The 22,821-nt window shown below is 37.6% G+C and overlaps 1 protein-coding gene and 1 non-coding gene across 2 annotated transcripts in view; both read left to right on the top strand.

Annotated features, from left to right (window-relative positions):
- Nucleotides 1-22,821, top strand: part of FCHSD2 (FCH and double SH3 domains 2) — a 275,131-nt gene that overhangs the window by 129,102 nt on the left and 123,208 nt on the right. The window contains exons 5-6 of the mRNA XM_028115863.2: nt 10,618-10,762; nt 22,398-22,531. Coding sequence (XP_027971664.1) covers nt 10,618-10,762; nt 22,398-22,531 — 279 coding nt within the window. The remainder of the gene's footprint in view (nt 1-10,617; nt 10,763-22,397; nt 22,532-22,821) is intronic.
- LOC114218826 (U6 spliceosomal RNA) lies at nt 21,967-22,072 on the top strand. The gene has a single exon (XR_003611248.1). It is a non-coding gene; the product is annotated as a U6 spliceosomal RNA (small nuclear RNA).

The raw sequence follows: 22,821 nt of genomic DNA, 5'->3' as shown, positions 1-22,821 counted from the left end.
TTATAGGAGTTTAATTTCTCATTGTCTCTTATTTGAACAATGAAAATTAGCAGTAGAAATTAGGTTGTGGGGGAGATTTCAGTGGTATTTAGGAAACGGAAGTTAGAGGACTTACAATTGATTTGGCAGAGTTTTGGTTTTTGTGTCTGTCATATTTGTTCTGAGACAAACTATAAACAGTTTTCTATAACTATCAAACTAGAATGTAGTTTTCTCAGTATCTAAAATAGCTCTTAGAACATAGAAAGCACTTGGTAATAAATATTTACTGAATGAAGAATGAAGTAGAGGGAGAGAGAGGAAGGACTAAAGAATGACCCCAAGGTTTGGTTTTTGTTGTTGTTGTTGTTTTAATTTAATTTTATTTAAATTCAATTAATTAACATATAGTATATTATTAGTTTCAGAGGTAGAGTTCAGTGATTCATCAGCTGCATATAACACCCAGTGCTCATCACATCATGTGCCCTCCTTAATGCCCATCACCCAGTTACCCATCCCCCACAACCTGCCCTCCAGCAACTCTGTTTGTTTCCTATAGTTAAGTGTCTCTTATGATTTGTCTCCCTGCTTATTTTGTCTTACCTTATTTTTCCCACCCTTCTCCTATGATCCTGTTTTGTTTCTTAAATTCCACATATAAGTGAAATCATATAATTGGCTTTCTCTGTTTGACATATTTTGCTTAGCATAATACCCTCTAATTCCATCCACGTCATCGCAAATGGTAAGATTTCTTTTTCTTTGATGGCTGAGTCCCCCACCCCCAGTGACCCCTAGGTTTTTTAATTTAGGTAGCTGAAAGGATGATGGTGGCCTTGTGAAAAAAGGTAATAGAAAGATCAGGATCAAGGGTGAGAATGGCAATTACCAGTTTTTTTTGTTTATTAGGAATTTATTTTAGTTCTAGTTGTCTTAAATTTCTTTTAACTTTTTTTTGTATTTATATTTGTATTTGTATTTTAAAAATTCTTACCAAAGTAATACATGTGCAACAGAGTATAAAGAGTATGAAGTGCAGCCTCACCCTCTTTCCCAAGCCTCTCATTCACACTGATTGTATGTTTTTATTAACTCTTCAGCTTGGGAACCAAAAAGTCTAACTTCCCTTAGAGTAAGTGCTGTTAAAAGCATATGGCCTTTTCTTCCATATTTCTCCCGTGTGACACATACATGAACATACACAGTTTTGTTCTTCTTAACAGAGCTGGAATTATTGTATACATATGCTTCTATAATGCTGCCCCCCCACCACACTTAAGAAGTCTGTTTAGACATCCTTTTATGTCAATATGTTCAGGTCCCCCATTCTTTTAAATAGTTGTGTTAGTGTTATAATATGGGTAGACTGTAGTTTTGTTACCTATTTTTTGGTTTGTAATAATTCAGTTTATTACTATTGCAAATAATGCTGCAGTGGATAATGCATGTATGCATGTAGTTATATCTTTGTACACTATGAAAGTATATCTATGGGGTGAATTCTTTTTATTTATAAATTATATTATTTTTATTTATAAATTCTTAAAGGGGGAGATGCTGAGTCAAGGGTTTATGCATTTAAAATGTTGACATTTTAAATTATACTTCATAAACTCTATATCAATGTATTTTACATTTCTTTTTTTTTAAGATTTTATTTATTTGACAGAGAGAGACACAGTGAGAGAGGGAACACTAGCAGGGGGAGTGGGAGAGGGAGAAGCAGGCTTCCCGGGGAGTAGGGACCCCGATGCGGGGCTCCATCCCAGGACCCTGGGATCATGACTTGAGCCGAAGGCAGACGCTTAACGACTGAGCCATCCAGGCGCCCCTGTATTTTGCATTTCTTCTAATGTATTAGAATTTTTATTTTTTACCAAAAGAGCACGTGATTAGTCTTTTAAAATATGTCAGTCTGATGAAACATAAACTATTTAATGGCATTAAACTACCCCCATTTGCCTTAAAACTAGACAACTGTGACTACTTTCCCTTGGACTTTTTTTTTTTTTTTTTTAGTCTTTTAGGGCAGATTTTCACCTCTTAGTCTGTTCAGGCTGTTACAACAAAATACCACAGACTGGATGGCTTATAAGTAACAAATTTATTTCTCATCATTCTGGAGGTTGGAAGTCCAAGACCAGGATGCCCGCATGGGTTCTGGGGAAGTCCCTCTTCTCAGTTGCAGGATTCTCAACTTCTAGCATGTTCTTATATGGTGGAAGGGGTTTGGGAGCTCTTGAGGGGTCTCTTTTTAAAAGGGCACATTATAATCTGCCTTATGACCTAATCACCTCCCCAAAGCCGCACCTCCTGATACCATCGTCTTTGGAGGTTAGGATTTCCACATATGAATTTTGCGGGGGACACAGACATTCAGACCATAGCAGGTCCTTTCTATATGTGTTTCTCAAAGTTCCCTCAGCTCTCGAGTGACTGTTCTAAGTAATCTTATCTGTCTTATTCCTGTCTTTATATATTGCCTATAAATTAGTAATGATTGTATGTTTTTATTAACTCTTCAGCTTGGGAACCAAAAAGTCAGCTGCCTCCAAATTTGACTTCTTTCTAGATCTCATCCTGTCTTAGGAATGTTAAACAGCAGCTTCTCTGCCTGTGATCTCTCCCTTTCATAATTTCATTAGCTACAATACCACCAACTTCCAGCGTGTCTTTGTAAAATAGGCCTAGTGTCACTCCCCTGCTTGAAAATCGCCTGTGTTTCTCTTTGCCAATGGATGAAATTTAAAAGTTTGTTTGTTTATTTTTAGTTTGTTTATTAAATAATTTTTTTAGAGAGAGAGCATGAGTGGGGAGGAGAGGGAGAGAGAGAATCTAAAGCAGGCTCCACACTGTGCTTGATCTCAATCTCATGACCCTGAAATCATGACCTGAGCTGAAATCAAGAGTCGGACACTTAACTGACTGAGCCACCCCAGGCACCCCCCAAAATATTTTTAAATATCAAAGCTATGAAGAAAACTGGCCCCAAATTACCTTTCTCTCTTCATCTATGGCCATTTCTCCTTTTCTTTTTTTTTTTTAAAGATTTTATTTATTTATTTGAGAGAATGAGAGACAGAGAGCATGAGAGGGAAGAGGGTCAGAGGGAGAAGCAGACTCCCCGCTGAGCAGGGAGCCCGATGCAGGACTCGATCCCGGGACTCCAGGATCATGACCTGAGCCGAAGGCAGTCGCTTAACCAACTGAGCTACCCAGGCGTCCCCCATTTCTCCTTTTCTTATCCTTAGTTCCCTAACCTGTGGACACCTCAAGCTGCAGTTGGTATTGCAGTTCTTACCACACCTCAAATAGACTTAAATCAGTCATCCTCCCTGCCTTTACCTCTGTTACCTACACTTAGAATATTCTCCCTTCTTATTAGCAAGAATAGCACTACACGAACACTTATTTATTTATTTATTTATTTATTTATTTTAAAGATTTTATTTATTTATTTGACAGAGAGAGACACAGCAAGAGAGGGAACACAAGCAGAGGGGGTAGGAGAGGGAGAAGCAGGCTTCCCGCTGAGCAGGGAGCCTGATGCTGGGCTCGATCCCAGGACACTGGGATCATGACCTGAGCGGAAGGCAGATGCTTAATGACTGAGTCACCCAGGTGCCCCTGAACACTTACTTATTAAACACTATATTTTCTCCTTGTTATCTGTTACTATATAGATTAATCTTTAAATTATGAGCTCATATGCCACATTTTCTAGAATCTTCCTGATGTACAGTGTTACATTTTTAGGCCTAGGCAAGATGTATGATTTTGTTTATTAATTTTAGTTTTACTTTTTATTTTGAAATAGTTGTGGATTCATATGCAGTTGTAAAAACTAATACCAAGAGCCCTCTTATACTCTTCACCCAGTTCTCCCAGTGGTAATAACTTACATAACTGCAACACAGTATGACAGCCAGGAAACTTATATTGATAGAATCCACCAATCTAATTCAGAATTCACCAGTTTTACATGCACTCATTTGTGTGTGTACATATTAAATTCTGTAGGGTTTTATCACATTTGTAGATTTGTGTGACCACCACCACAGTCAAAGTAAATTGTTTGGTTTGTTTCTTAATTATGATTGTCCCTGGTAAAGTTTTCTCTCTTTTTCCATTGTGATATCCATATGGGAGATAGGCCAGCATGATTTTAGGTGGTATATGGATGAACATTTTTTAAGTTTTACTAGTTATAACTTAATTATTGTGGCAAGTGTCCTTTGTTTTTCAGTTAGAGTATGAAGTTATAAAATACCATTTTAATTTAAAATAAGACTCATTTTAACAAAAAAAAGGTAAGAAAATAATAGCGTAGTAGATATTGAGGCAAAAATTACGTTAGGCATACACAAAGGACTTAGGATACACAAAGCGCTTGGTACCTTTATTAGAGTGAAGAGACCCTTCTTTTTTGTTAGCATTATTACTGGGACCAAGAGCAATCTTCTATCAGCAGCAGAGCAGAGGTTTGGTAGCCAGACAGATCTGGGTTCACATCTAGACTGCGTCATTCCCTCCTCTCTTTCCTCCACTAACTATGTATTGAATGCTTGCTGTGCCAGACCCTGTTCTAGGTGCTGAAGATACAAGACTTAATAAAACAAAGCTTCTGCTGCATGGAGCCTACATTCTAGTGAGAGGAGACAAGACAATAAACATACGAATAATTAAACATTATGTATCGGTGATAAGGAGAGTGAGCATAGTAAGGAGAACACAGTGTCGTGGGAAGTGGTGGCACCGCCTTGGCTGTATTGTGTAGAGCACAGACTTTAGGGAAATGAGCAAAAGCAGAGAGGTCATTTAGGGGGCTGTTTCAGTAATCCAAGCACAAGATAATGCTCCCCAAACCAGGATAGTAGCAGTGGAGGAGACAGTAATCAGATTCCATAATATTTTTAAAGTCTACTGAACAGGATTTCTGGGTGGATCAAATGTGGGATATGAGAGAAAAAGGAAAAATCGGTGATGACTCTAGGGCTTCTGGCTTGAGCAAACGCTATCACTGAGATGGAATCAGTTGACAACAGATTTCAAGAATTTGGTTTTGGGCATTATAGTTTTAAGATGCCTACTAGATGTCCAAGTTGGATATGTTAAATAGGCAATTGGAGGTTAGGAAAGATGTCTGGGCTAGAAATAAAAATTCAGGAATAGTATATTGACAGTATTTAGAGCCATGAGCCTCAATGAGCGTATCTAAAGAGTGAGTGTAGTTAGAGAAGAGAGGCCTGGGGACTAACTTCAGGGGCACTCCAGCACTTACAGGGCAGTGAGATGAAGAGGAATCAGCAAAGGAGAACTAAAGAGTGGCTAGTGAGATAGGAGTAGACCATGAGAGAGTGATGTCTTAGAAGCTAAGGGAAAAAAGCATTTTAAGAAGGATAAACTAGGTCAGTTCTACTGATAAATTGGATAATAGGACCAAAGCTTGAATTGACTGTTGGGTTAGCCATAAGGAGTTATTTGATGACCTTGACAAGCAATTTCAGAAGAATGGTGGAGGCTAAGGCCTTATTTAAATTAAATCCAGAGAGACCAGGAGTGGGGCACCTGGGTGGCTCAGTTGGTTAAATATCCAACTCTTGATTTCAGCTCAGGCCCTGATCTCAGGGTCATGAGATCAAGCCCCTCGTGGGCTTGGTACTGGGTATGGAGCCTGCTTAAGATTCTCTCTCTCTCCCCCTCTGCCCTGCCCCTCACCCCAGCCCCTCCCGACTCCTGTATCATGTGTGTGCACGTGCTCTTTCTCTCTCTCTTAAAAAAGAGAGAGAGAGAGAGAGACCAGGAGCAGAGGAATTAAAAACAGTAATTTCGGACAGTTCTTTCAAGGAGTTTTGCTGTGAAAGGGAACAGGCATTGGAGTGGTAGCTGGAGAGAAATGGAGGGTTGATGGAGGGTTTTTGGTTTTTTTAGAATAGAGACATAGAGCATATTTAGAGATCCATCCAGTGGAGAGGGAACAGTCGATGTTGTAGGAGAAAGCACAATTACTGGATTGCTATTCTTGAGTGAGTTAATAGAATATAGTATAAATGTGAAGGTTTGGCCTTCAGAGCACAGGTAGTTCAGCCAAGTGAAAGGAGAGATGACAGAGTGCATGGGTGCAGAAGTAGGGAGATTGGTAGCTGTGGTGGGACCATATGGTCATTGTCTTCTGGTAGCTTCATTATCGGCTGAAAGTGTGGTCCTATTAGAGGTTTGAGATGAGGGGAAAAGGTGGGAAATAATTGTGTAGAAGATTGAGAGAGTAAGAGGATTTAGGGGACTATAGTAGAATTGCTGGGTAGCACTGGGGGTTACTAGAATTTTATTAGACATCAGTTTAAACAGACCAAGGCAGCATGATTATTGTTTTCTTCAGTAGTGTTCTGCTGCACAGAGATTGGTATGGTACAAACAGAATTTTGGATTTAATCAACGTTGAAATTTGTAGATTAGAATGATGAAAAGAGAGGTGCCAGACTCATAAGGGTATACATAGGGAGTGACTATAATGGTGGACCATGAAACTTAAACTGGATAAGGAGCTGAGAAGGGAAATTATGAGAGAGGGGGTAAGAGACAGTGGGAAGAGGGGGTAGGATTGAATGGATTATGGGTTCTGATAGAGTTTGAATAATTGTTGGAGTCAGAATCCTAAAGGGAATGAATGGAAATAGAAGGTGTTGGTCAGGGATTAGATGGTTAATTTATGATTACAGCAGAGGGTTAGTTAACTGGTAATGGCAAAGTCTAGGTTATGACCATGGGAGTGCTATTTCCTGGTGAATAGCCTTAGAAAAATTCTACAACCTCTCCAAGCCTTACTTTTCTCCTCTGAAAAATGGGGATAATGCCTATTTCACAAAGTTGACATGAGGATTAAATGATAATGTAAATGCAAAAATACATGGCATAGTGTCTAGCATGTGATAGATTCTTAAAAGAATTTCCTTCCTTTCTTTCATAATTTTGAACCTAGTTTCCTGACCTGAGCAGAAGAGCAAAATACCATAGATGCTTAGCATCTTATGCTTCATAATCATGTATGAAGCCTAGTGAAATTTAAAAAAGATTTAAAAATCACTCTATACCAATTATTATTTTTCCTTACTCGGAATGAAAAACACTACCATTGCAGCCATCACTGTTATGTGAAGAAGCACTTATATTTCTATTACAATTCTGCTTCTCTTACTATTTATACATTTAAAAGAATCTGTGCCAAGGGTTTTCACATCATTTGCATTTACTGTCAAAACAGCCCCGTGAGGAGCGTGGTGCTGGTGTTCTTGTTACTTTCTTCATTTGCCAGTAGAGGAAATGAGAGTATAGTGAAGTATCCTACATATGATTATATTGGTTGAATATATTGTTGGAGTCAGAATCCTAAAGGGAATGAATGGAAATAGAAGGTGTTGGTCAGGGATTAGAGGGTTAATTTGTGATTACAGCAGAGGGGTGTAGTTACTGGTAATGGCAAAGTCTAGGTTATGACCATGGGAGTGCTATGAACTGGTAACTGAATTCTGTTCTTTTTGTGGTGTGTCATTATTGGGGATATGTTTCCCTTCTATAGATCTGCTAATCCCCACAGATCTCTTTTTAAACTCTATAAGGAAAGGATTTTTCTTTTTATTGTATAATCCTCATAATTTTATATCTGTTCATTTTTTCATGCAACACATACTTACTGTAACCTTTCTAAATGTTAGGCCATGTGTTTAGGCCCTAGGAAGATAGTGAGAAAGACATGTACCCTTACCTTCAGGAAATTTTCACTATAGTGAGAAGGACAGACATTAATAATTACATAAAAATATGTAAAATTGAAAAATGCTGGAGCCAGGTGAGTAAATACCAGAGAGGGACTTGATGACTGAGTCTGTGGGTTGGGCTGGTGGTGATCATGAAAGACTTCTCTAAGGAAGTTACAGTTAAGCTGTGATTTGAATGATGAACAGCAGTCAACTAGGCCAAGAGGTAAAGGGAAAAGGGTGCTACGTAAGGGGAGAGCCTAGGTGAAGGGATCCTTCCTTCCTGTCCTTACCCTCCTTCCTTCCTATCACAATTCATAGTGGTTCTTTCTCATTTTCATTATGATTTTAAAATGTACAAAGCATAGTACTGAATTTTTCTCTCTGCATTTTCTGAGAAAATCAATTATTTGGACTGCTTAGGAGGGCTTGTGGTGAGTTTACATCCTAGGTTCCATCAGTTGTCACGCAGCAAGGCCATGGAGGACATTAATTTTGCTGTTCTTTTTTTTTTCCAGCTTTATTGAAAAATAATGGGCATACATCACTCTGTAAGTTTAAGGTGTACAGTGTGATGGTTTGATTTACATATATTGTGAAATGGTTACCACAATAAGTTTAGTTAACGTCCATTATCCCATATTCATTTTGCTTTTTAAAAATTTTTTATTGTTATGTTAATCACCATACATTACATCATTAGTTTTGGATGTAGTGTTCCATGATTCACTGTTTGTGCATAACACCCCGTGCTCCACGTAGAACGTGCCCTCTTTAATACCCATCACCAGGCTAACCCATCCCCCCACCCCCCTCCCCTCTAGAACCCTCAGTTTGTTTTTCAGAGTCCATCGTCTCTCATGGTTCATCTCCGCCTCCGACTTACTCCCCTTCATTCTTCCCCTCCTGCTATCTTCTTTTTTTTTTCTTAACATATATTGCATTATTTGTTTCAGAAATACAGATCTGTGCTTCAACAGTCTTGCACACTTCACAGCGCTCACCATAGCACATACCCTCCCCAGTGTCTATCACCCAGCCACCCCATCCCTCCCACTCCACCCCCACTCCAGCAACCCTCAGTTTGTTTCCTGAGATTAAGAATTCCTCATATCAGTGAGGTCATATGATACATGTCCTTCTCTGATTGACTTATTTCACTCAGCATAACACCCTCCAGTTCCATTTCATTTTGCTTCTATGCTGAAAATTTTTGCTGGCACAACACACTGAATCTTTTTTCCAAAGGGAATGTGATATACTTCTGCTTAAATAAATGAACATTTCCATCTAAATTGATTCATTTGGTATATTACAAAAACTAATTCATTACATAAACTAATCATTTCCTTGGTTGAAAAATACAGTTACAAGGGGTTTTTTACTTCTGAGTAGGCTGGGGACTCAGGCAGTTTTTCTTTTTCTTATTTTTTTTTAAAGATTTTTTTATTTATTTGGGAGAGAGCAAGCTAGAGAGAGAGAGCGAGAACACGCACAAGCAGGGGGAGGGGCAGAGGGAGAAGCAGACTCCCCACTGAGCAGGGAGCCCGATGCAGAACTCGATCCCAGGACCCTGGGATCATGACTTGAGCCAAAGGCAGACGCTTAACTGACTGAGCCACCCAGGTGCCCCCTTTTTCTTATTTTTATACTGTCATCCATTTCATCCATTGACCCACTGCTAGCATTTATGTAACACAAGGAATCTACTATAGCAATCTATAGTAGAAAATCCACATGGCAAAGGAAGAAAATCTCAAATGAATGTTATAATCTACCAGTATTTCATTTTTAAAAACAAAATACCATCCATTGTTATGATAATTATTAAATATCTTTAACCTAGTGTAGGTGCATACTAGAACTGACTAAGGTGTTTAGCAAAGTAGAAGAGAAGCTTTGAAAAGGATATTGGCTACAAAAAGCAAAGGATGAATAATTCTTTGACTTTACAAAGAGATTACTGAGCACATTTATCAAGCAAAGGTGATGGGACTTTCTTGGAACGATTCCAAGCCACAATGTGATGCTGGCTAAGCATTATTACAACACAGAAACAGATGTAGAGCAATGATACTGTAGACTTCTCAAGCACGTAAGCAATTGTTCATGATTTTTTTTCCAGCCATATCAGTTTATGTAAGAAAGGAATATGATGTGGTTGGAAGAGACTGTACTTTAAGAGATACCCAGGTTTCATCTGTATCTCAGTACTACCATACTCTAGTGTGATCTAGAGTGATTCTCTACATCTCTTGAGTCTCGGTTACCCATCTCTAAATTAGGAAAATACCTTTTCGGAAAAATTTTTAAAGATTTTATTTATTTTAGAGAGAGAGTTGGGGGTGGGCAGAGGGAGAGGGAGAGAGAATCTCAAGCAGATTCCGTGCTGAGCACAGAGCCTGACACAGGACTTGATCTCAGCACCCTGAGATCACGACCTGAGCCAAAACCAAGAGTTGGACACTTAACTGACTGCACCACCCAGGCACCTCAGGAAAATATTTTAATGAAATAATGAAACTTGATATTCACAGTGATGACCCTGAGACAGTGAAAGATCTGGACAGTCTGAATTATTCACTAATTTTTATAGTGTTAGCTTTGTCTGGAATTGTAATCCTTGTATCACTTTACTTCAGTATTAAGAATAGCTGATGAATCAAAACAGCCCACTGCAGAGTTCTTGAGGAATAAAGTATATGTCATGTTTCTATCTGTATATGTTAAAAATATTACTATCTATAAAGCAGTATAAATACACTTTAAACTATAAAGAAAACATCCATCTGTTTCACAGTGCTAGCCAGTGAGCATAAGGCTAGCCAACTTTTTTTTCCTTTTCCCTGCCTAATACTTTTCTGTCCCTCTTTGAATTTAGGAGCATGTATCCTGTTTGGAAATCTTTTCTTGAGGGAACAATGCAGGTAGCCCAGTCTCGGATCAATATATGTGAAAACTATAAAAACTTCATTTCTGAGCCTGCAAGGACAGTGAGAAGCTTAAAAGAACAGCAACTAAAAAGGGTATTGTTTCTATTCTTTTCTTATATGCATATTAATATCTCAGTGCTCCATTTGTAATCTGCAAGATTATATTAAATTACATTTTAACACCTTGAGCTTTTCTATATGGTCACAAATATTTCTGATTTCAACATGGATTTTCTGATTACAGCATGTTACTAGGATTTTGTTGATTTCATCATATTCTTTCTAACTACTGTATTTTATTAACTGACAAAAGTGAGTGTAATGTAATTTGAATCTGGACATTCTGAAAGCTCAGTGAACACTTCTTACAGATACCACTTTTCACCTTAACTCAAGTAAATAGATTTAGTTTCACAATATTGGTATAGTTTGGTGTATGTTAAAGTAGTATGTTATTAAACCCACTACGTCTTGAAAAAATTTGTCTTAGTTTTAACTTGAGCCATAGTGCATAATAATTTAAAGGAAGTTGACTTATTTTGATCAAATATAGAAAACACCAAAAGTAGTGTGCTCTAAAGTTTAATTATATAGGTTATAAAGAAGTAAAATTTTCAAATAGGTCTATTTCTTTGATTATACAGAAGTTAAAAATTCATAGAAAAAAATCACTATTAAATGTGATTTTTATGAAAAGCTTGCTATTGAAAGTAGTTGATTGAATTATGTCCTTTTTTGGAAATAGAGTTACAAAAACAGATTATTGTGATGCCTAATAAGTAATTAAATTTTTCTTATGGAACCATTAAATACTTTAGAAAATATTAAAGTAACCATTTATGGAAATAGTAATTCAGAAGCCATCCAGTTTTTTAATTCTAATTGTCATTTGGATTTTCAGAATTGTTTTACAAAATCTAAGAAAACTGATTTTGCTTATTTGTCAAAGATGATTTTAGTAGCATAAAGTCAGTATGTTAAATGTATATTGTATGTATATAAAATTTTCATCTCTTTCAAGCATTCATGTAATATCACTTGGTTTTAACATATTTGTATAAGAATGCCTTTGTTTTATCTTTGCTCAAAATTACCTCTTTCAAAACAAATGTGGTGAATAAACTACATGACCACTGACCAAACAGTGCTTTTGAGCTGGAAGAAAATATGCCGTATGTCTAGGTTGTAAATACCTATCCATGTGTGCAGAAAGAGGGTAGGAGATAGAGGCAGAGAATTAATGGCTAGCATAGCTTCCTAACTGGGAGGAAATACTGTTTCAGATAGCTAGTGCATTCACCAAATCTAACCAAATTACTGGAAAGTTCTACTTCTCTTTTTATAAGAAAATTTTGAAAAAGTTTACCACTGTGCTTTTCTCTTCCATTGGTAGAATAGTCTCTGCCCTGAATTTAACCAGCATTCCTGGGCAAAGGATATTTGGTGGGATTTGACAAGTCCTCATATCTGTGAATTAATTTGTTTTATATTATATCTGATAAAAGTGGTGCTATGTTCCATCTAGACATTAAGTACATATTGGGCATACCCATTAGGATTTTGAGATTACAGATGACAGACCTACTTCCAACTAGGTTAAGCCAAGAAAATAATGTATTGGCTTGTATAACTGAAAATTCCAGGGGTGGATCCAGGTGTTCAAATGATGGTATTATAATTCAGTCTTTCTTCCCATCCATTAGATCTGCTTCATTCTTTAGCAAATGCTTCATTCTTTAGCAGCTCTCTACATGGTGGCCCCCAAAATGCAAGATTTACAAATCTTACAGCAAGTAATTCTACATTTTCCATTTTCCTAAAAGTTTTCATAAAACTACCCAAATTGAGGCCGGTCACAGTTCTTCCCCCAAGTCAGGGGTTACAGTCCTCATTGCAAACTATATGTACTAAAAATGGGGGAAGATGATTTTCTATTAGAAAATTGAGATGGGTTTCCAAAGGAAAACAAGGGAAATAGAGACAGAGCAAGCAAAAATAACCGCTACAGTTGGTTTCTCCGATTGTACCTCCAAGCTTTACAACAGGTTGACTCCATAGGATAAATAGACCTTCAATTCTTTTTCCTTTGCTTCTCTAACCTTCCCCCCATTTTTTTTTGCCTTCTTTTGAATTAATCTTATATTTTTCATTTCTTCTTTTTTTTTAACTTTAGTGTGATAAAAGCAGTTGACATGAAATCTACCCCTTTAACAGATTTTTAAGTGTACAATACAGTATTGTTATCTATAGCCCACAGTGTTATACAGCTCATCTTGAACTTACTCATTCTGTGTATCTGAAATTTTGGTAGGTTAGCAGTTCTCTCTTTCCTCTTCCTCCAGCCCCTGCTGACCACAATTCTATTCTTTGCTTCCATGAGTTTGATACTTCATGTAAGTGGAATCATGCAGTATTTGTCCCTTTGTGACTGGCTTATTTCACTTAGTGTAATTTCTTGCAGATTAATCTGTGTTGTTGTATATGGTAGGATTTCATTCTTTTTTAAAGATCAAATACTATTCCATTATGTGTATATGCTACATTTTTTATACATTCTTGCATCGATCAGTACTTTGGTTGTTTCCTCACTTCTTTCTGTAGTTGAGTCTGAATATTTTCTACCAGTACCTTGCAGTTCATTAATACTCTGTTTTGCTATTTCTAATGTGCTTTTAAAACATCTTTTGGAATCTCAATGTATTTTTCAGTTCTAGAGTTTTTAATTGAGTTTTTAAAAGTAGATTCTGTGGGGTCCCTGGGTGGCTCAGTCGGTTAAGCATCTCCCTTAGGCTCAGGTCATGATCCCGGAGTCCTGGGATCGAGCCCTGCATCAGGCTCTCTGCTCAGCGGGGAGTTGGCTTCTCCCTTAGCCCCTCCCCCCAACTTGTGCTCTCGCTCGCTCTCTTTAGTTCTCTCTCTCTGTCTCTCTCTCAAAAATAAATAGTATATTTTAAAAAATAGATTCTGTTTTTCTGGTGCAGCTCCACATGTTTTTCTTTTACCCTCTTATATGTTACTCCTAATCTGTTTCATGATTCAACTGTCTGAATCACTGGAGGCCTCTTTTTATGGTTTACTGTTTTTCTTGGTTTTTGGTTATTGGGGTCAACTGTTTTAGTATGCCTCACAATGCTGGACATTGTGGATAGAAATTGTAGAGACTCTGGAAGACATTTTTTATTTCCAAAGAGTTAAGTTTTCTGCAGGCAGATAGAATACTGTCAGATCACCTTGATCCTGTTAGGGTCTGGTTTTAACCTTTCTTAGGGCTGGTCTATTTCACCTTTGTCCTTATTGCCAGGATTTTAACTGAAAGTGTAGGGTGCCTACCAAAACCCTTCTACTTTGACAAGACATGGCTCCAACCTTTGTCTTCTCAACGTCAAGTAGCTGCTCTAATTCTCTGGTAACTGCTCAGCTCATTAGCCTTTCAGCTGTTTTTTACTAGATTTCTTGGGGGTTTCACCCATACATGCCATTTAGAAGTCAACCGATGACTCCGGGAAATTGCATACAGATCTTTGGGCTTGCTTCTCTATAGTACCCTTCTTTCCAGGTCTTAGCCTCTCAAGTTTCTACTCTTTCAGCATCCTTAAAGTCCAGCCTCTGTTTCCCCAGTCTAGTAAGAATGCCTGTTTCTTTGTAACCTGATTCAACAAATAACCTAAGGAAAAAAGTCACCTTAAATATAGAGCTTACCTGGCTGTGCTTCCCTTCTTCCAGATATCGCAGTCCCATAAGTCCAGTGTGTATTATTGTTCTTCAGGGCTGGTAGCTTTTAACAGTGTCCAACTTTTACAGTTTCCAGCCTAGAGGAAGGCAGTCTGAAACAACTTGTTCTGTCATTATCACAACCAAGTTTGACTTAAAGTTTTCCCTCTATGACATTTTAATGTTCTTGTTCTTTTAAAAACTTTCTCTATTTTGACAGTTTTCTAATACTTGGGGATAAATCCAGGCATATTATAATTATAAAGCATCTGACCATTGTGTAGATTATAATGAGAATTACATCATAGCTTTTTCTACTCATTTTCTGTATGCTGATATTTGCTTATAAAACAAAATGAGCCACAGTAATCTAAGGCATTTGTCATTTTTATTAATTGAGGTATAATTGACATAACATTATATTAATTTTAGGTATATAATATAATGATTTGATATTTGTTTAATTGCAAAATGATCACCACAGTAAGTCCAGTTAACATCCATCATTCTTTTTTTTTTTAAAGATTTTATTTATTTATTCATGAGAGACAGAGAGAGAGGCAGAGGGAGAAGCAGACCCCCTGCTGAGCAGGGAACCCAATGCAGGACTCGATCCCAGGACCCTGGGATCGTGACCTGAGCCGAAGGCAGATGCTTAACCCGCTGAGCCACCCAGGCGCCCAACATCCATCATTCTTAAAATTAATTAATAACACTTTAGTTCATATCTTTCTCATGTACTAGAGTTTACATTCCTTTGAAATAGTTGGGATTTACATTGGATAACACTTTAGAGTTTGTGAACTGTTAATGTATTCATTATAGTCTCATTTGATTTTCATATGTACTTGTTACATATGTAAATATTATTATTTTACAAATGACAAAACTGAGGCTAAAATATGTTAAAGAGACTTAGTAGTAAATAACAGAGCAGGAACTTGAATACACTACTTCCTAATTCCAAATCCTATGCAATCTTTTAAAAATGCTTAAAGTTTAATATTTAAATAGTTTTACAGAAAAATACATACAACCTCTTTACCTTAGTAGACTACTTAATTCCTTTACTCCTTTTATCTTCTTAGTTTTTGTAATAGTTGTAATTAATACATTGATAATTTTTATGATATCCTATATTTGTCATTCTCTCCCAATTCCTAATTAATTGTTCATGTTTCTATACAAGCTTTATGTTTATTATTATTTTTTAAAATTATTATTATTTTTAACTCACAACCCTGAGATCAAGACCTGAGCTGAGATCAAGAGTCAGATGCTTAACCAACTGAGCCACCTAGGCACCTCTATTATTTCTTATTTCTGAATGAATTTTTAATTTATTCTGCTTTTTTAAATCATACCTCTCTTAAGTCTACAATAAAATTTTAACTTTTTTTCTTTGAAGTTATTGTCTTAGGATGAATTTCCAGGACATGACTACTGGGCCAGAGAACCTACTGGTTTCTAGGACTTTAATGTATTGGCTCAAGTTACTTTTACTTTTATTCTTGTCTTTAAGTTATTGGGAAGTATATCTATCTATCCATGATCTGTGTCATACTCAAGGATCATACTTCTAATTTCCTCACTAGAATTCTAATATTCATGTTTGTCACCATTTCATATGATCCCTTAGCCTTAATGTAAACTTGTACATTCAAATCAGTGCTCAGTGCTTATAACTCTTGGGAAAGAACTGGGCTTATACCACACCAAGTCTTTTCTTAATATATAGGCATTATTAGGCTTTTTTTAAAGTATGTAACTTAGTCTCTCCCAGAAAACTGAATTCCTGCAGGAGAAATTTATTTTAAATGTTGGAAAGGAAGTCCTAGGTAACCTTTTTTTTTTTTTTTTGCAAATTAAGTTTGATGACTTTTATTTAATAAATATTTTTGGTTCAGGCATACCTCAGAAGTATTGTGGGTTTGGTTCCAGACCACCACAATAAAGAAAATACTGCAATAAAGTGAGTCAAATGAATTTTTTAGTTTCCCAGTGTAAATAAGTTAGTTTCCACTGTACTGTAGGCTATTAAGTGTGCAGTAGCTGTGTCTAAAAAAATGTACATACCTTAATTTAAAAATAATTGATTGCTAAAAAATGCTAACCATTATCTGAGTTTTCAGTGAGTCATAATCTTGTTGCTGATAGAGGGTCTTGCCTTGATGTTGATGGCTGCTGACTGATCAGGGTCATGGTTGCTGAAGGTTGGGGTGGCTGTGGCAGTTTCTTAAAATAAGACAACAAGTGAAGTTTGCTGCATCCATTGATTCTTCCTTTCATGTCTGTCACATATGATGCTATTTGATAGCATTTTACCCACAGTAGAACTTCTTTCAAAATTGGAGTCAATCCTCTCAAACCCTGCCACTGCTTTATCAACTAAATTGGCATAATATTCTAAATTCTTTGTTGTCATATCAACAGTCTTCACCAGGAATAGATTTGATCTCAAGAAACCACTTTCTTTGTTCATCCATAAGAAGCAGCTCCCCATCCATTCAAGTTTTATCATGAGGCTACAGCAATTCAGTCACATCTTCAGGCCCCACTTCTAATTCTAGTTCTTTTTTTTTTTATTTTTTATTGTTATGTTAATCACCATATATTACATCATTAGTTTTTGGTGCAGTGTTCCATGATTCATTGTTTGTTCATAACACCCAGTGCTCCATGCAGAACGTGCCCTCCTCAATACCCATCACCAGGCTAACCCATCCCCCTACCCCCCTCCCCTCTAGAACCCTCAGTTTGTTTTTCAGAGTCCATCATCTCTCATGGTTCGTCTCCCCCTCTGACATACTCCCCTTTTCTTCCTCTCCTGTTATCTTCTTCTTTTTCTTTTTTCTTAAAATATGTTGCGTTATTTGTTTCAGAAGTACAGAACTGTGATTCAACAGTCTTGCACAATTCACAGCGCTCACCGTAGCACATACCCTCCCCAATGTCTATCACCCAGCCACCCCATCCCTCCCACCCCCAACCACTCCAGTAACACTCAGTTTCTTTCCTGAGATTAAGAATTCCTCATATCAGTGAGATCATATGATACTTGTCTTTCTCTGATTGACTTATCTCGCTTAGCATAATACCCTCTAGTTCCATACACATCGTTGCAAATGGCAAGATTTTGGTTTTTTGATGGCTGCATAATATTCCATTGTGTATACATACACCACATCTTCTTTATCCATTCATCTGTCAATGGACATCTTGGCTCTTTCCATAGTTTGGCTATTGTGGACATTGCTGCTATGAACATCGGGGTGCACATGCCCCTTTGGATCACTACATTTGTATCTTTGGGGTAAATACCCAGTAGTGCAATTGCTGGGTCGTAGGGTAGCTTTATTTTCAACTTTTTGAGGAACCTCCATACTGTTTTCCAGAGTGGCTGCACCAGCTTGCATTCCCACCAACAGTGTGGGAGGGTTGCCCTTTCTGCGCATCCTTGCCAACATCTGTCGTTTCCTGATTTATTAATTTTAGCCATTATGACTGGTGTGAGGTGGTATCTCATTGAGGTTTTGGTTTGGATTTCCCTGATGCTGAGCGATGTTGAACACTTTTTCATGTGTCTGTTGGGCATTTGGATGTCTTCTTTGCAGAAATGTCTGTTCATGTCTTCTGCCCATTTCTTGATTGGATTATTTGTTCTTTAGGTGTTAAGTTTGATAAGTTATTTATAGATTTTGGATACCAGCCCTTTATCTGTCATTTGCAAATATCTTCTCCCATTCTGTCCGTTGTCTTTTGGTTTTGTTGACTGTTTCCTTTATTGTGCAAAAGCTTTTTATCTTGATGAAGTCCCAATAGTTCATTTTTGCCCTTGCTTCCCTTGCCTTTGGCGACGTTTCTAGGAAGAAGTTGCTGTGGCTGAGGTCGAAGAGGTTGCTGCCTGTGTTCTCCTTTAGGATTCTGATGGACTCCTGTCTCACATTTGGTCTTTCAACCATTTTGAGTCTATTTTTGTGTGTGGTGTAAGGAAATGGTCCAGTTTCATTCTTCTGCATGTGGCTGTCCAATTTTCCCAGCACCATTTGTTGAAGAGACTGTCTTTTATCTACTGGACATTCTTTCCTGCTTTGTCGAAGATGAGTTGACCATAGAGTTGAGGGTCCATTTCTGGGCTCTCTGTTCTGTTCCATTGATCTATGTGTCTGTTTTTGTGCCAGTACCATACTGTCTTGATGATGACAGCTTTGTAATAGAGCTTGAAGTCTGGAATTGTGATGCCCCCAGCTTTGCTTTTCTTTTTCAACATTCCTCTGCATGTGCCCATATGTTGTCATGTACCTATGGTGTTCACTTTGTGTGAATATACTGAGATCCCAGCCACATGGTTTGCATCCCCAGGAAAAGCTTTGACCTACTGTGTTTAATTTCCTCTCAAAACACTCATTTTCAGACCCTTTTAGTACATGTAAATCACCACGGGATTCTTGGGTTTCTCTTCATTGTTTAGTTTTTCTGAGGCCAAGCTCTGTTGTTTTACATGAACATTTTGGTTATAGAAACCTTACACCTGACTCCTCTTTTAAAGAATCCATCTCTGAAACTAATAATATATTATATGTTAACTAATTGAATTTAAATAAAATTAAATTAAAACAAAACAAGTAATCCATCTCATTTTCCTATTAAACATAGTTGCATTTTTCAGACCATGCCCCAGTTTTTGGTTCTTAATATCTCATTGAAGCGATGGAACACTTTCTAAGCTCTACATACCCGCACACATGGCATTATTTGGATGTTTCACAGTTTTCTGTGGGAGTGTCAGATTGTCATATATTATTATTTTTTTATTTTTTATTTTTATTCTTTTAATAATCTCTGTGCCCAGTGTGGGGCCTGAGCTTATGACCCCGAGATTAAGAGCCACACGCCCTACTGACTGAGCCAGCCAGGCACCCCTCATGGTATTATTTTTTAAATAAGAGGTTTGTTTATGGGCGCCTGGGTGGCTCAGTCGTTAAGTGTCTGCCTTCAGCTCGGGTCATGATCCCAGGTTCCTGGGATCACGCCCCACATTGGGCTCCCTGCTCAGCGGGAAGCCTGCTTCTCCCTCTCCCACTCCCGCTGCTTGTGTTCCCCCTCTCACTGTGTCTCTGTCAAATAAATAAAATCTTTTTTTAAAAAAAAGAGGTTTGTTTATGATAAAGACTATTAAAATTAAAGAGGAAGATTTTTCTGCAAGGTAAAAGCTTATCATTTTAGTATATCTATACAGTGAAATCTTATTCAGCCACAAAAAGAAATGAAGAATACATGATACAACATAGATAAACCCTGAATACATTATGCTAACTGAAAGACTTGGGACGTATAAGGCCAGATATTATATAATTCCATGGATATGAAATGCAGGAAATTCATAGAGACAGAAAGTAGATTAGTGGTTTCTGGGGACTAGGAATAGGGGGATATGGAAAGTGACTGCTAATTGGCATGGGGTTTTCTTTTCAGGTGGTGAAAATGTTCTGGAATTAGATAGTGGTGATGGTTGTACAACCTTATGAATATACTAAAAACCACTGAATCGTACACTTTAAAAGGGTGAATTTTGTGGTATGTGGATTACATGTCAATTTTTAAAAAGCTTACTATTTTAAGATAAAGTATCTCTATGTAAAGACTTTAAAAACATGATTGTCACAAAACTGGGGTATGTGATAGTGGGTTACAAGGTAAATGATATCATCACTTTCTTACTGTATGACTTTGGATAAATTATTTAACCTCTGTAAGTCCATTTCCTCATCTTTATTTTTTTTTTAATTTTGTTTATTTATTTGACAGACAGAGACACAGTGAAAGAGGGAACACAAGCAGGGAGAGTGGGAGAGGGAGAAGCAGGCTTCCCGTGGAGCAGGGAGCCCGATGCGGGGCTCGATCCCAGGACCCTGGGATCATGACCTGAGCTGAAGGCAGACGCTTAACGACTGAGCCACCCAGGCGCCCCTCCTCATCTTTTTTAAAAGATTTTATTTATTTATTTGAGAGAGAGAGAGCATGCGTGTGCACAAGCTGGGGGAGGGACAGAAGGAGAGAGAATCCCAAGTAGACTCTGTGCTGAGTGCGGAGCCTGACGCAGGGCTCAATGCCATGACCCCAAAATCACAATCCAACCCAAAATCAAGAGTCAGACACTTAACTGACTGAGCCACCTAGGTGCCCTATATTTCCTCATCTTAAAATGGGACTAATATGAATACTTTTACAGAGTCATTTGGAGGAGTAAATGTGATAATATTTATAAAGTACTAAACTTACACATTCTGGCTGTGCATGCCCATAGGGAGTCTTCTTAAGTATAATAAAACGCTGAAACTGTCATGATTATCCTAGGCCATACGTGGCATGAGGTTTACTTAGAAAACATTAGAACAGGGAACACAGTTAACAAGCAGGGTGGCATCCAACACTAGTATAATTAGTTCTCCCACCAGTACGTGCCTCAGTCTGCATGACCAACCACAATTACTCTGTTTTGTTCCTTAAGTGAAAGGTCTGGGGTAAGAGAATGAGATTCTCATGTACAGGGGTAGCCATAGGCCCTAAAGGAGACTAAAAGCTTTTATTACAACTTATTTATTTATTACACCAGAGCTTCCAAAGTCTCTGCAAAGGACATGTCCAGATATAGGAATCACCATACTCAGAAGCCCGAAGCCAAGACTTTTCCATCAGATGTTTATTGTGCATTTGTACTTTCTTCCAAATTGATGCAATTTACCTATCACGGTTCATACCCAGTGTTGCCAAATAACACAGTTGATTGACATTGTGTCTTTATCAGGTTTCTGTTGAAACACAGACCTAGAAAGTTAAGCAAGGGTCCAGTTTTCATGCAGAGGAGAAAGAGGTGAAAGTTTTTTTAACCGTTTATTTATAGCCTGACACTTGTTAAGTGCTCAATAAATACGCTCCTAGGGAAGCTTCCGGGTTTTTCACTTACTGTAAACTAGTCCTTTTCTTACCACTTAACAATTTCTGGGAAAGTCCAGGCTGTATGTCACATGTGTAAGTTTATTTGTGCTTTATCCTTGCTGTTCCAGTGTCCTTGCTCTACTCCATGCTGTTCAGCCTGTCATAACAGTTCCTCACCAATATCTCCTCCTGCTTTGCTGAGCTTTTGTCAGTCTCCACCAAACTCTCTTTCAGGCTCAGAAGTTTTTCAGTGAAGGCTTCCCTGAGTTGGCCTCAGGTTGGTGAAACTTTGCAGTGGTTTGTTGCAAACTGGGGAAAATGTTTCCCCTTTGGTTATCCAGAAGAGTTCCAAAGCAATGTTACTTTGGCCCCAATGTGTTATAAGAATTTATTGATTAAACATTTCTTTAAGTTAATTACGTCTGTCCCTTCTCCCAGAATGTGTATATGTATCCAAAGAATTGAGTTGGCGATAATTTTGAGTAGTAATTGTTACGTGGTACCCGGGTTTCTTGCTTCTCTCCTTCATCTTGGACTTATGCCGGATTTGTCAGATTACACTCCTTCTTTCCCAGAGCAGGATTCTTCAGTACCCTTTGCACCATCAGTTCCCCAGACATGTAGAGACTTCGTTAAGATTTTGAAGAATGCTCGCTTTGGCAGCACATATACTAAAATTGGAATGTTATAGAGAAGATTAGCATGGCCCCTGCCCAAAGAGTATGAAGAAATACAGAATTGCTTTATTCTTTTGCCTTTAGTGCCATGATATCTCCAAAAATAAAAGCATTTTCATTGTTGCTCTTCTCATCCTTACCTTAATGTCAGTCTTTAGCAGTACTGAGGTTATTTCTCAAAGCAGAGTTGTTAAGCAAACTGGGACAGTATTCAATACGTTTCTTGAGATGGGAGTACCAGCTGTTCACTGGATTTTAATTTGCAATTTGAAGGAGACTAAAAGTGCTGATTTTTCTCCTGGGTTTCCATCCTGAGGGCATAGTGCATAGTCCTTAGGACAAATTCATTTTCGGTAAGCCTGAAAACTAATATCATAATAATTGGACTTTGTATTTTACAGTGTGTGGACCAGTTGACAAAGATCCAAACTGAATTACAAGAGACCGTGAAAGATTTAGCTAAAGGCAAAAAGAAGTACTTTGAGACTGAACAGATGGCTCATGCAGTACGAGAGAAAGCTGACATCGAAGCAAAGTATGTGTTTTAGCATTTCTGAAAAAGTAATTATGCAAATAGATGTTATTTTTGCCAGTACTTTGTTTTCTGTTAATATAGGGCATAGACTCATTCTTAGGTTATGTTGGTTTCATCTGACCTATAAATGTTACATACTTCCAAATTTTTCTTTTATATTGGCTGATCTCATTTAAATTAATACAGCAAAATGAGAATATTCGATCAGTTTTCACATTAAATTGAATTTTGAAAAGGAAAAAGGACAAATGAACACTGTATTGAAAGCTTAGCAAAAGCTGGTTGAAGTT

Source organism: Eumetopias jubatus, unplaced genomic scaffold (assembly GCF_037043125.1).
Source record: "Eumetopias jubatus isolate StellerSeaLion01/CBP00866 unplaced genomic scaffold, mEumJub1_p1.0 scaffold_13, whole genome shotgun sequence".
NCBI classification, from domain to species: domain Eukaryota; kingdom Metazoa; phylum Chordata; class Mammalia; order Carnivora; family Otariidae; genus Eumetopias; species Eumetopias jubatus.
Note: the sequence above shows the minus strand (reverse complement) of the source record. Positions and strands in the feature narration are given on the sequence as shown.